The sequence below is a fragment of the Pristiophorus japonicus genome, chromosome 5 (genome assembly GCF_044704955.1).
Source record: "Pristiophorus japonicus isolate sPriJap1 chromosome 5, sPriJap1.hap1, whole genome shotgun sequence".
Classification (NCBI taxonomy): domain Eukaryota; kingdom Metazoa; phylum Chordata; class Chondrichthyes; family Pristiophoridae; genus Pristiophorus; species Pristiophorus japonicus.
Window position 1 is genome coordinate 22,845,778 of NC_091981.1, and position 14,323 is coordinate 22,860,100.

The 14,323-nt window shown below is 43.9% G+C and overlaps 1 protein-coding gene across 1 annotated transcript in view; it reads left to right on the forward strand.

Moving 5' to 3' along the window:
• The first annotated feature begins 411 nt into the window (after positions 1 to 411).
• lztfl1 (leucine zipper transcription factor-like 1) overlaps positions 412 to 14,323 on the forward strand; it is a 59,442-nt gene continuing 45,530 nt past the window's right edge. The window contains exons 1-2 of the mRNA XM_070880399.1: positions 412 to 553; positions 13,564 to 13,688. Coding sequence (XP_070736500.1) covers positions 551 to 553; positions 13,564 to 13,688 — 128 coding nt within the window. The 5' untranslated portion in view covers positions 412 to 550. The remainder of the gene's footprint in view (positions 554 to 13,563; positions 13,689 to 14,323) is intronic.

Genomic DNA, 14,323 nt, shown 5'->3' on the forward strand with positions numbered 1-14,323 from the left:
AATCAGGGGGCTTAGATTCAAAGTAGTTGGTAGAAGGATCAGAGGGGAGATGAAACATTTCTTCACCCGAATGTGGTGAAAGTTAGGAATTCACTGCCTGAAAGGGTGGTAGAGGCAAAAACCCTCATCACATTGTACTTGGATGTACACTTAAAAGAGCTGTAATCTACAGGGCTACGGATATAGTGTTGGATGGTGGGATTAGGCTGGGTAGCTCTTTTTCGATCAGCATGGACACGATGGGCCGAATGGTCTTCTTCTGTGTCGTAATTTTTCTATGATTCTAGGGAGTTGCAATAAAGTTGCCTGCGTGGACTGGCCGGGAGTTGCAGTAAAGCTACTTGCACGGACTGGCCGGGAGTTGCTGGGTTAATGCCTTGGTTGCGCCGGTGTCACGTGTTGGTGCGAGTGACGCGCGCTGTTGCCCTGGTGATGAGTCGGTCGGGCCTTCGGGTCGATGAGCGGCGGCAAGATTTTGTGTTTGTGTGAAGGGAGTGAAGAGAGAACGAGCGAGCGAGCGAGGGAACAACCCTTTTTGGAGTAGACCGACATGGTGAGTGCAATGCTGCTGCCCGAGGCTGCGCCGCTCTCATGGCAATGGTAGGCCGCAGCGTCCTGTGGCCGCCTTCCCCTCACCGTCTCCATGATCAGCCGGCTGGTTTGTGTGGAGAGTGGGAGCCCCTGAACTGGGGGGGCTTGGAATTGGGATGTGTTGGCTGGAGCAATTTGGAATACACAGGCTGCAATCTGCTAAGAGTGAAGGAGCAGTGTCAGCCTCAGTAGCTCAGAAAGGTAGCACTTCAGTGGGAAGGAGGATGGAAGGAGGGCAGTAGGAGTATGTTTGAGTTTGTGTGTATGTATTGGCACATGCGGCGGAGCCTGGTCTCCAATCATCTTGGATCCCCTTGCCACTGGACCAAGACCGTGCTCCGTCAAGCCCGTGTGGTGGCTGGTGTGCAACGACCGCCCCACGTTAAAAGAATTCACGCACAGACATCTTCCACTGTTTACAATGAGTTCATCAGTCACCTGAGTACTCATTTTTAGTCATCCTCGCCCCTGAGAGACTGCCTATGATGATGATGATGATGGGTAGCACCTTTGCCTCTCAGTCAGAAGGTTGTGAGTTCAAGTCCCACTCCAGGGACTTGAGCACAAAAATCTGGGCTGTCACTCCAGTGCAGTGCTGAGGGAACCCTGCATTGCCAGAGGTGCCATGTTTCGGACGAGACATAAACCGAGGTCCCGCCTGCCCTCACAGGTGGACTTATATGAAATAGTGTCATGGGATCATTTAAGTGTTATGGCCAATATTTAATCATCATCATCATCATCATATGCAGTCCCTTGAAATTGAGGAAGACTTGCTTCCACTCAAAGTGAGATCTTAGCTGACTGAACGGTCCAATACATGAATTGTAGCCTTTGTCACAGGTGGGACAGACAGTCGTTGAAGGAAAGGGTGGGTGTGGGGAGTCTGGTTTGCCACATGTTCCTTCTGCTGCCTGCACTTGCTTTCTGCGTGCTCTCGGCGACGAGACTCAGGTACTCAGCGCCCTCCTGGATGCTCTTCCTCCATTTAGACGGTCTTTGGCCAGGGACTCCCAGGTGCCGGTAGGGATGTTGCATTTTATCAAGGAGGCTTTGAGGGTGTTCTTGAAACGTTTCCTCTGCCCACCTTGGGCTCGCTTGCCGTGTAGGAGTTCTGAGTTGAGTGCTTGCAAATTAACATAATTAAAACAGATTATCTGGTCATTTATCACATTGCTGTTTGTGGGAGCTTGCCATGTGTAGATTGGCTGCCACACTTCCTACGTTACAATAGTGACTACACTTCAAAAAGTACTTCATTAGCTGTAAGGTGCTTTGGGACACCTGGTGGCTGTGATAGGCACTATATAAATGCAAGTCTTTTATTGCTTACATTAGGAATTAATTTTTTGAACTGGCAGTGCATGGAAAATAATGACATAGCAGACGATGAAAGTTTAATATCAAAAAGAACTGAGAATGTTTTGAAAAGTTTAAAAAGAGAGGTGATAGGCATTATTAATTCTTAAAAGGATATTTATAACTATGGATATCTGTGTGGGTATAAATTAATAATGAGGGTAATAACATGGTAAGTACTGTATTGATTACTGTTTGGACAAGTAATGGGGAGGTTTAATTGAAGTGTATAACTGAGGGGCCTAGATAGAGTGGATAGATAGTACTTATTTCCCTTAACAGAGAGGTCAACAACTAGGGAGCATAGATTTAAAGTAACTGGTAGAAGGATTAAAGGGGAGTTTTTCACCCAGAGGGTGGTGGGGGTCTGGAACTCACTGCCTGAAAGGGGGGTAGAGGCAAAAACCCTCATTGCATTTAAAAAGTACTTGGATATGCACGTGAAGTGACGTAACCTGCAGTGTTATGGACCAAGAACTGGAAAGTGGGATAGCATATTTTCGGCCAGCACAGACACGTTGCTCAAAATGGCCTCCTTCTGTGCCATAAACTGATATTCTATGACATATACTGGAAGTTTCGTGTCACTGCAAAGGTAGTTTTTGTTTTGCAACACACTTAAACTTGTGGGCCTGGAATGGTCTGTGTATTTGCAACCAGAGACACGCGCAAATCAAATACGCGGCCTAAAATACTGCGGAATTTTGGATGTAAATGGGATGAATATGCAGTTTATTCCTTTAAAATCCCAATAAACTACCTTTTTACAATTGTCTATCGATCCCACCATCCGAAAGCCATCTCTGCAAATAATAATGGCCCACCCCCCAAGTTACCGAGCCTAATATGTGAGTTCTTGCAATTATTGCTTACTCAAAAGCTCTCTTCAAATTACAACCAGATTTTCAGTTTTTCTTTGAATGCATTTTTATGGCATCAGTATAAGTCACCTTAAAAAATTGAAATGCCTCCCCCATTGCATGCTGTGCTTGATGTGCATGAATTATGGATAAGTGAGTTGAAACGTAAAGAAGAAATCTATAGTGTGAGTTTGGTGCTTTCATTGGGCCCCAATTTACAGGAAATTTGAGCATAAATTGACCGGAAGATTGGGCATGGGAATAAGTCATTTTCGAATCTTAACTTCTGGGTTGCGCCCCTGGAGGAAATTCCAGGCTGTGTAATGTAAATCAGGGCCTGACCTGACTCTGGAGCAAGGCAGAGCGAGACGCCTTCTTTTAAATGTCGCTGTGGTGTTGGGTTGAACCATGGCTCTGGATTCAGACTGTATTTTTTTATACTGTGCTCGAGCATTGATGCAAAGCAAAATGGTGATCGTCAGACCAAGGTTAACTGGAAGGGAAGGGCAAACATATAACCAGTTTCATGGAAGTAATCAATAACCGCTTTTTAAAGCCATACTGCATTGGGCCAGCTGCAGTGCACCAGAACTAACTAGTAACTGGGAAGTGGGAGAACAGTGATCAATAAAGACAAACGCAACACAATTGGACAGGACTTAAGTCGAGGTGTGAGATGACTGCGAGGGAAGATTAAGAGGCAGCGGAGCACGAAAACAAAATGAAGAAAAATGTAATTTGAAGACTGTTTTAAGGGATGTGGGAACAATGCCTTTGTCTGATAGGCAACCAATCCCAGTCTGTAGCTTTTCTTGTCTCCATTTTATCAATACTAATGTGGTCCCAGTTTCTCTAAACGTTTTCTCTTGCTCCTCCTAAGATTCAGACATGTAGTTCTATACATGCCTCCTCTTCTCTGCATCCTCACTGTGGAAATTAAGAAATTAAGGAAATCCGGCAGCCAATTGGCGCACCGTAAGTTCCCACAAACAGCAATGTGATAATGACCTGATAATCTGTTTTTGTTATGTTGATTGAGGGATAGACACTGGGGATAACTCCCCTGCTCTTCGAAATAGTGCCATGTGATCTTTAACGTCCACCTGAGAGGGCAGACGGGGCCTCGGTTTAACGTCTCACCTGAATGACGGCACCTCCAACAGCGCGGTGCTCCCTCATTACAGCACTGGAGTGTCAGCCTAGGTTTTTGAACCCACAACCTTCTGACTCAGAGATGAGAGTGTCACCAACTGAGTCAAGATTGATTGACAGCACAAAAGATGCTCCTCGATTTTTGATTGCACTTCCGCCCCATGTTCATGATCTTTGGTCACCCGGTGCGGAATGGAGTGGGCAAGTCGGAGGACTTTCTTGTGGGACTGCTGCTGGGCCTGGCCACGGTGGCCATCAACAGGTCCAGGATGCGGGCAGTTGAGGGGGTCGTTTGGCCCTACTGCCTGCCTCTTTTCCGTGCTTATGTTCGTGTCCGGGTGTCCCTGGAGATGGAGCACGCGGTGTCCACCGGCACGCTCGAGGCCTTCCACGACCGGTGGGCACCAGAGGGACTGGAGTGCATCACCTCCCCCGGGAACAAAATTCTAATTTGATTTGTGAAGGTTCCTTTAACATTTTTGCTTAATTACAATCTTTATTTGAAAGGAGCACATACTTAATCTAAATCGATAATTGCCGGCATTAAAAGAGTCAGCACAAAAAGAAGTCATTCAGCTCATTGTGCCTGTGAAATAATTGTTCAATTAGTCCCACTTCTCTGCCCTTTCCCCGTAGCCCTGCAAATTTTTCCCTTCAAGTATTTATCCAATTGTCTTTTGAAAGTTATTGAATCTGCTTCTACCACCCTTTCAGGCAGACAAGATCATAACTCGTTGCGTATAAATATTCTCATCTCGCCTCTGGTTGTTCTGCCTTAATTACCTTAATGACCTTGATTTTAAATGCCTCTTAAATCTCCACTTAACCTCTGCTCTTAGGAGAACAATCACTAGTTTCTCCAGTCTCTCCGCATAACTGAAGCCCCGCATCTCTGTTATCATTCTAGTGAATCTCCTCTGCACCCTCTCTAAGGCCTTGATATCTTTCCTAAAGTGTGGTGCTCAGAATTGGACACAATACTCCAGCTTGGGGCCTAACCAGTGATTTATAAAGGTTTATCGTACCTTCCTTGCTTTTGTACTCTATACCTCTATTTATAAAGTCAAGAATATGCTTTTCCAACTTGGCCCGTCACCTTCACAGATTTGTGTACGTAACACCACCCGGTGTTCCTGCACTCCTATAAAACTTAGACCATTTAGTTTATATTGCCTGTCCTCCTCCTTCCTTCCAAAATGCATCATTTCAAATTTAATCTGCCACGTGTTTGCCCATTTCACCAGTCTATGTCCTTCTGAAGACTGTTATTATCCTGCTCACTCTTTACTACATTTCCGAGTTTCGTATCATCTACAAACTTTGAAATTAAGCACTGTATACCCCAAGTTTAGGTCATTAATATATTTCAAAAAGAGCAGTGGTCCCAATACTGACCCCTGAGGGACACCTCTGTATACTTCCCTCCAGTCTGAAGAAACAACCATTCATCACTACTCTCTGCTTTCTGTCTCTTAGCCAATTCCGTATGCATGCTGCCACTGCCCCATTAATCCCATGGGCTTCTTCCGACAACTTGCAGACTTTTATAACCCAAACCTTGTTGTCAGTTAACTACAGGTTGAACCTCCCTTATCCAGAACCCTCAGTACCTGACCTGTTCTAGATGAGGGATTTTTCCAGGGGAGGGATGGTCACGTTAAATTGGATGGTACAGGTACTGAGCAAGAGGAGATCAGCGCTGGCTGGCTTGGGGCTGGGAGTGTGACAGAGAGATCATGGGGGTGGGGGGTGCGGGGCAGTGGATCGTGGGGTCAGGCCAGCGATTGCGGGAGTTGGCAGCGAGGAAGGACTTCAATTTGTTCATGTTGGAGTTCTGCGCATGTGCCACCTGGTGGCCGGGAATGGTTCTGGATGAGGGAGGTTCTTGATAATGGAGTTCTGGATACGGGAGGTTCAACCTGTACTACTTCTTCATTTATCTATCTTATCTCCCATATTTTTCAACTGTGTTGATGACTAAGGTTTTCAATGAACAAAAAAAAATCCCTTTTGAGACAAAGAAACAGGAAAACAAAGACCACAGTGGCTGGAAATCACAGAGTCAGTGACTTATCTTTCTGTATAATGTTGTCCCTTGCTGGACAGTTATATTTTTCGTCATTCGAGTATACAGTATTTGTTGCTCAGAGTGCATCTTATTATTTATTGGAAGACCAAATATAGATGAGCGGACTGCATTGCCAAGCATCTCCATTCTGTCCACAACCATGATCTGGACTTCCTATGGCTTACCACTTCAACTCTTCCTCCTGTTCTCACTCTAACCTGTATATTTTTGTGCATCTATATTCTCCAGTTAAGTGTTCCTCAGATTTCAGTTCAAATGAGCCAGAATTTGCTGGAAAAATAACAGTGTGTTAAAGGCACACGCCTTTAAGAACATAATAAATAGGAGCAGGAGTCGAGCCTGCTCTGCCATTTAATAAGATCATGGCTGATCCGATCATGGACTCGGGCCCACTTCCCTGCCCGCTTCCAATAGCCCCTTAATCCCTTATCGGTTAAGGAACTGTCCATCTCTGTCTTAAATTTATTTAATGTCCCGGCTTCCACAGTTCTCTGAGGCAGCTGTTGATTCCTGGATTCTTTTACCTCAATCTGGTTCAGCAAAATGACTGAAACGAATACCGTTTGTGCTTTAAACAAAGCAAGCTTTTATTTAAAAAGCAAATCCCGATCGGGGACTTTATCAGACAGAAGGAATGCAAGTCTGTTCGAACGCACTCACTTCCTACGGACAAAGTGACGTTACATTGTAAAGGGACGACGGTTATACATTTTCGGCAAAAGATAACAAGATAGGGCTAGAGTGACATCCTAGTTCAGCCTATCCTCTTAGATCCCTCTTTCCCTTTGTCCACTCATAAGCCGACCTAAGTATGGTCTGATTTTAAACAAAGACCTTCTGTTAATGTTTCAGGTTAATAACATGATTTAATAAGACCTTGAGGTTTTTCTGCAAGCTGTGGGTTTTGTTTCAATACGTGTTAGTGTTGTAACATTTCGCAGTCTCGAGTCTGAGATGTCATGGCTATTCCGCCATGAATTCTTTGTTAGCTTATAGTGTCCCTATACAATTCCCATGTTCTCAACTTCAATGTCTCTATACATTTTTAAACATTCACACAGCGAATTCCATAGATTTACAACCCTCTGAGAGAATAAATTCCTCCTCACCTCAGTTTTAAATGGACAGCCCCTTATTCTAAGATTATGCCCTCTAGGTCTCGTCTCCCCTATCAGTGGAAACATCCTCTCTGCATCCACCTTGTCAAGCTCCCGCCATAATCTTATACGTTTCAATAAGATCACCTATCATTCTTCTGAATTCCAATGAGTAGAGGTCCAACCTCCTCAACCTTTCCTCATAATTCAACCCCCTCATCTCCAGAATCAACCTAGTGAACCTTCTCTGAACTGCCTCCAAAGCAAGTATATCCTTTCGTAAATATGGAAACCAAAACTGCACGCAGTATTCCAGGTGTGACCTCACCAATACCCTGTATAACTGTAGCAAGACTTTCCTGCTTTTATACTCCATCCCCTTTGCAATAAAGGCCAACATTCCATTGGCCATCCTGATCACTTGATGTACCTGCATACTAACCTTTTGTGTTTCGTGCACAAGTACCCCCAGGTCCTGCTGTACTGCAGTACTTTGCAAATTTTCTGTATTTGAATAATAACTTGCTCTTTGATTTTTTTCTGCCAAAGTGCATGACCTCGCATTTTCCAACATTATCCTCCATCTGCCAAATTTTTGCCCACTCACTTAGCCTGTCTCTGTCCTTTTGCAGCTTTTTTGTGTCCTCACACATTGCTTTTCCTCCCATCTTTGAATCGTCAGCAAACTTGGCTACGTTATTTTACTTGTGTGTTATTAAAAAAAAATCCAGCAATTTCTGGCGAGGAAGAGGTGCTCTGTGAGTTATGAATTGTCACAAATGAATCGCCATAAATTGCTGGATTAGTGCCGTAAATATGAATTAAATTTGCCACAGAAGGTTAGGGCTGCTATTTTAGGACCTAAGGAGCCTTTTAATGTTCCTGCAATACCACTCAATTTTGGAGGCCCAAAAAAGGAACACTTAAAACTGTGGAGTCTCACTCCTGCAGGTCGTAAATTGTTCCTGGAGGTTTTTTAAATTTAAAATTTTTTTCTTGCTTTTCCTTTCTGTCTCTTTTCTCTCTCTCTTAATCCAATCTTTCTTTCTTTCCCACTCTTTATGTCTCTTTCTGCATCTCATTTGACTCTAGTTCACTCCATTTCCTTCTCCGTCACTCGCTCTGTTTCTTTCTCAGTCCTTAAATTTTGTTGGTTAGGGAGCTAGACTGTTGGCTCTGTCGTTTACCAAGGTCTCAGATGCCCTGTTGACCTCACCGCTATCAACTCATACTTCCAACAGTTTGCGGTGCAAAATTAATTGGAACTGAACGGTGAGGAAAAAGATCCAACTCGTGGTGCCCCACTCCCGCAATTTCTGGGTCACTATCTTGCCTCCCTCATGGGCATGCTGTTGCCGTCTCATTTGAACATTTAGCAATTTCAGACTTCAGTTATCTCAACCCTTTGTTTCTCTCATGCATGTTCCACTTTGTTCTCTTCTATTATCTGTTTTGCTTGGTGTGTTTTTTTCTATTGCCTTTTTCACAGCCTGGCTGAGATGACCTTTGAATTTTATACAGCTTTATTTTTTTACCTTTTTCTAACTTATTAAAAATGTTAATGAACTTTTAAGCCCAAAAGCTGCCTCTTTGTAACAGTAGTTAATGTTTCTGCGCACTTATCCTTTACCTTTTTATTCATTCTGTTTTGCTCAGCCCTATAAAGATGTTATGCTGTCTTTTCAACGTTTTCCACGCCGTATATTTTGAGCCATTTTCTTGTTTTTCCATTAATTACTTGATGAAGGCAGTCCCATAGTTGTAGTTCAGTTGGATTTTTGGAAAGTATTCAGTAAAGTTACACATATGAGGCTTTTAACGAAGAATTCTAGAAGAATGCTAGAACTTTATAAATCACCGGTTAGGCCTCAGCTGGAGTATTGCAGACAATTCTGGGCACCGCACTTTAGGAAAGATGTAAAGGCATTAGAAAGGATACAGAGGAGGTTTACCAGAATGTTACCAGAGGTTGAAAAAGTTAGGACTGTTCTTCTTGGAACAGCGAACAGTAAAAGGTGACCTAATAAAGGTTTTCAAGATGACGAGAGGTTTTGATAGAGTAATAGGGAAAAAATATTCCCTCTGGTGAGTCAATAACTAGAGGTCATAGATTCAAAATCATTGGAAAAAAATCTAGAGGGAAGATGAGAATTCTTTTCACTGAGTTGTCGGGATCTGGAGCGCTCTACCTGAAAAAGTGGTGGAAACCATAAATAATTTTAAGAGAGTTGGATAGGTACTTGATGATGAGGAAATTGCAGGGTTACGTACAAAAAGCGGGGATGTGGGACTAAGCGTGACTGCTCTTTCAAAGAGCCAGCACAGGCACAACGGGCAGAATGGCATCCTTCTGTGCTGAAACGTTCCATGGTTCTGACTCACGGAATTAACAGCAAATTGGCAAGTGGCTTGAAAACTTGCTTCGTGATGGGAAGAGGAAATGTAAAATGCACTGGCTGGGGTTGGGCAGAAGTGACCATGGGAGTTCTGTAAGGGTTTGCTCTGGTTTTCTGCTTTCCACGATTTCATGAAACATCTGGAACATAAGAACATAAGAAATAGGAGCAGGAGTAGGCCATGAAGAGAAAAAGATTAGTGAAGACAAGTATGGGTCCATTACAGTCAGAATCAGGCGAATTTATAATGGGGAACAAAGAAATGGCAGACCAATTGAACAAATACTTTGGTTCTGTCTTCACTAAGGAAGACACAAATAACCTTCCGGAAATATTAGGGGACGGAAGGTCTAGCGATAAGGAAATCCTTATTAGTCAGCAAATTGTGTTAGGAAAATTGATGGGATTGAAGGCCGATAAATCCCCAGGGCCTGGCAGTCTGCATCCCAGAATACTTAAGGAAGTTGCCCTAGAAATAGTGGATGCATTGGTGGTCATTTTCCAGCATCTATAGACTCTGGATCAGTTCCAATGGACTGGAGGGTAGCTAATGTAACCCCACTTTTTAAAAAAAGGAGGGAGAGAGAAAACAGGGAATTATAGACCGGTCAGCCTGACATCGGTGGTGGGGAAAATGTTGAAATCAATTATTAAAGATGTAATAGTAGTGCATTTGGAAAGCAGTGACAGGATCGGTCCATGTCAGCATGGATTTACAAAAGGGAAATTATGCTTGACAAATCTTCTAGAATTTTTTGAGGATGTAACTAGTAGAGTGGACAAGGGGGAGCCAGTGGATGTGGTGTATTTAGACTTTCAAAAGGCTTTTGACATGGTCCCACACAAGAGATTAGTGTGCAAAATGAAAGCTTATGGTATTGGGGGTAATGTACTGACGTGGATAGAGAACTGGTTGGCAGACAGGAAGCAAAGAGTAGGAATAAACGGGTCCTTTTCAGAATGGCAGGCAGTGACTAGTGGGGTACTGCAAGGTTCAGTGCTGGGATCCTAGCTATTTTACAATATACATTAATGATTTAGACGAAGGAATTGAATGTAATATCTCCAAGTTTGCTGATGACACTAGGCTGGGTGGCAGTGTGAGCTGTGAGGAGGATGCTAAGAGGCTGCAGGGTGACTTGGACAGGTTAGGTGAGTGGGCAAATGCATGGCAGATGCGGTATAATGTAGATAAATGTGAGGATATCCACTTTGGTGGTAAAAACAGGAAGGCAGATTATTATCTGAATGGTGACAGATTAGTAAAAGGGGAGGTGCAACGAGATCTGGGTGTCATGGTGCATCAGTCATTGAAAGTAGGTACAGCAGGTGGTGAAGGCAGCAAATGGCATGTTGGCCTTCATAGCGAGATGATTTGAGTATAGGAGCAGGGAGGTCTTACTACAGTTGTACAGGGAATTGATGAGGCCACACCTTGAATATTGTGTACAGTTTTGGTCTCCTAATCTGAGGAAGGACATTCTTGCTATTGAGGGAGTGCAATGAAGGTTCACCAGACTGATTCCCAGGATGACAAGACTGACATACGAAGAAAGACTGGATCGATTAGGCTTATATTCAATGGAATTTAGAAGAATGAGAGGGGGTCTCATAAAAACATAAAAATTCTGACGGGATTGGACAAGTTAGATGCAGGAAGAATGTTCCCGATGTTGGGGAAGTCCAGAACCAGGGGTCACAGTCTAAGGATAAGGGGTAAGCCATTTAGGACCGAGATGAGGAGAAACTTCTTCACTCAGAGTTGTGAGCATGTGGAATTCTCTACCACAGAAAGTTGTTGAGGCCAGTTCGTTAGATATATTCAAAAGGGAGTTAGATGTGGCCCTTACAGCTAAAGGGATCAAGGGGTATGGAGAGAAAGCAGGAATGGGGTACAGAAGTGCATGATCATATTGAATGGTAGTGCAGGCTTGAAGGGCCGAATGGCCTACTCCTACACCTATTTTCTATGTTTCTATGTTTCTATTTGGCCCCTCGAGTCTGCTCCGCCATTTAATAAGATCATGGCTGATCTGATCATGGACTCAGCTCCACCTCAAGCCCAGCTCCCCATAACCCTTTATTCCCTTATCACTCAAAAATATATCTCCGCCTTAAAGAAATTCAATGACCCAGCCTCCACAGCTTTCTGGAGTAGAGAATTCCACAGTACTTGAGGAATGTTTGTGTACTATATGTTGATATAAAATTTGGTAATGACACTAAACTGTTGCCAGGCGACTAGCATATACAAGAGGTTGATGAGATTCAAAAGGATTTGGGCCAGTTGAGGCAATGGATTAAGGAATGAATGTCAGGTCAACTTTATTGTTGAAAAATGTAGTTTTGTAAATTGGAAAAGAAGACTTGAGACCTGGATAAGAAGTGTACCATTAGGAAAAGTTGCAAGGGATTTGGGAACAATAAAAACATTCAGTTAGTAGCAAACAAGTATAGGTAGCAATGATCAAATAATGTTAAACATAATGGATGCTGAGCCACTGGGGACATGGAAAATGTCATACCATGTGAAGTGACCAGTGAGATGAGAATAGTATAGGAGTCTCACAATTTCCTTCTCATGTCTTAATAATTGCACCTCATGGTGCAGAACTGAGTCAAATGAATTAGAATGCCCCCAGTTTCAATCCCTGCTCTGTGTAATGAGTTAAATAGTCTTACTCTTGTTTGCAGTGGGGGGTCACTAGAATGGTCTTGGTATCAGTTGGTTCATGCTGGGAAATGTCAGCCATATTTGGTTGGTCTTGGCTGTGAGTGCCCTTAAAATTCCAATGAACTGCCTGTGCTCAGTTCTGAGACTCACAAGAAGAATTGTCACTTGCTACTGTATTATAGGGTGGTATTGTAGCTTGAGGTAAAGGGAGGAGTGTTGAAGGGGTGAAAAGTGTGTACCCACTGGTGCCCCTTTATAAAAACAAAAATCAACCAGTTACAAAAATTAGAATTAGCTTTGATCCCTTTCGTACTTTCTTTTTCCCATTCCTGTCAATTTAGAAAATAATGGGGAGAAATTGCGTTGTTTGCGCCTCTCGTTAGCGCCCCCAGGGAGAAAACGACTTCTCACCTGGGGCGCGGGACTGCTATCACCTCCTGCAAAATTCCACGGGAGTTAGTGGAGGCCCTGGGCCGCTGCGGTCATTGCCGTGTGCAGCGACCCGTTTTTGCCCCGGAGTGAAACTTCGGTAGTGCTCCGTGAGGCCGCTGCAGGCGATGCCCGTGCCAGCTTCACGGGTCACAAGCTGGGCTGCACTCCGCTCGCTGGGCGAAAATTAAAGGGGAGGTGCGGCGCCATTTTATTTTAAATGGCCGACTTACCGGTCGCAGCCTTGCCTTGTGGAAATTGCGAGGTCCGTGCTGCGATGTTGCAGCCCAGCACTCCGCTTCTGTGCCGGCCTGCTGCCATGGCACCCCGCTGCCTGGTGGTGAAGTGGTAGCCCCTCGCCCCATTGTAGGGATCGCAGTGTGCCATCCCCTTTAACAGAAGGGGGAGGGCCCTGTGCCCGGCCAGTGCCACACAGTGCTCCATGTAGCGCTTGAAACGTCCTGCGCTTAGCGCCCCAGTCCTGACCCAGAGAAGAAGTGGAGCGCGTGACATTACACCTCACTTCCTCTCGGGGTAACTTCAATTTCGCTGTCAGGATGGGACTTCCATGCCTGGTGCCCCACTATATTTAAACAATTAACACTGATAACTTAGTTGGGGGAACAGTTGGAAGAGCTATTGAAGCCCATTGTTGTTAAGGAATTGAATTAGTTCACTTGCTCTCTTGGAATTGGTAAATACTCAATCAGTATTCCTGATGCCGTCATTAGGAATGCAGTCCATGACTAGACATTAATAATATATTTTTTTAAAACGATGTTCAAGTTGATCATAATTCTTTGTAATGCTTTAAAACTCTGTTTTCAATTTTCACATTGATACAATAAGTTAAGGAATTATTGAATATTTGCTTTAGTTATTTAGTAAATTAACTTTCTGTTTGCATTTCTCTCAGGCTGAACTGGGGTTAAATGAACACCATCAGAATGCAGTCATCAACTACATGCGCTTTGCTCGTTCGAAAAGGTCACTAAGACTGAAAACTGTCGATTCCTGCTTTCAGGATCTGAAGGACAGCAGGTGAATATCACATACAGGCTAGTGAATTACTGATTGACATCACGTTTAACAGTGCCAGGCTGTGCAGATGCAAAATATTAATCAACATCATGATGTTTTAAAAGATGTGACACCTAGAAGTTCGATAAAGGCAAACAAAACATGATTTTGAACTTTGTGGTTATCAAGGTAAAGGACGTCTGGCAAACAGAATATATTTCCATTTATTTGCACCTAATGTCGGCATCACATTCTCTCACACATCAGGGAGAGAATGGCAGAGTGGAAACCCCTTACCACATGGCCTAATACTGCACCTTAATGTCTACCTTAGAGAAACACCTGCTGCATAAGTTTTCTATTTTCCTCACCATTTCTCTGCTTTCTGGGTGAAATCCCGATTTGTACTATGGGCATTGTATGCTGTAAAATTGAAGTCAATCAGAATCTGGGGGGGGGGGGGGTGGGGAAGCACTCCACTGGCTGGAGTCATACCTAGCACAAAGAAAGGTGGTTGTGGGTCATCACAGCCCTACAACATCGCTGCAGGAGTTCCTCAGGGCAGTGTCCTAGGCCCAACCATCTTCAGCTGCTTCATCAATGACCTTCCCTCCATCATGACAGAAGTGGGGATGTTCGCTGCCATTCGCAACTCC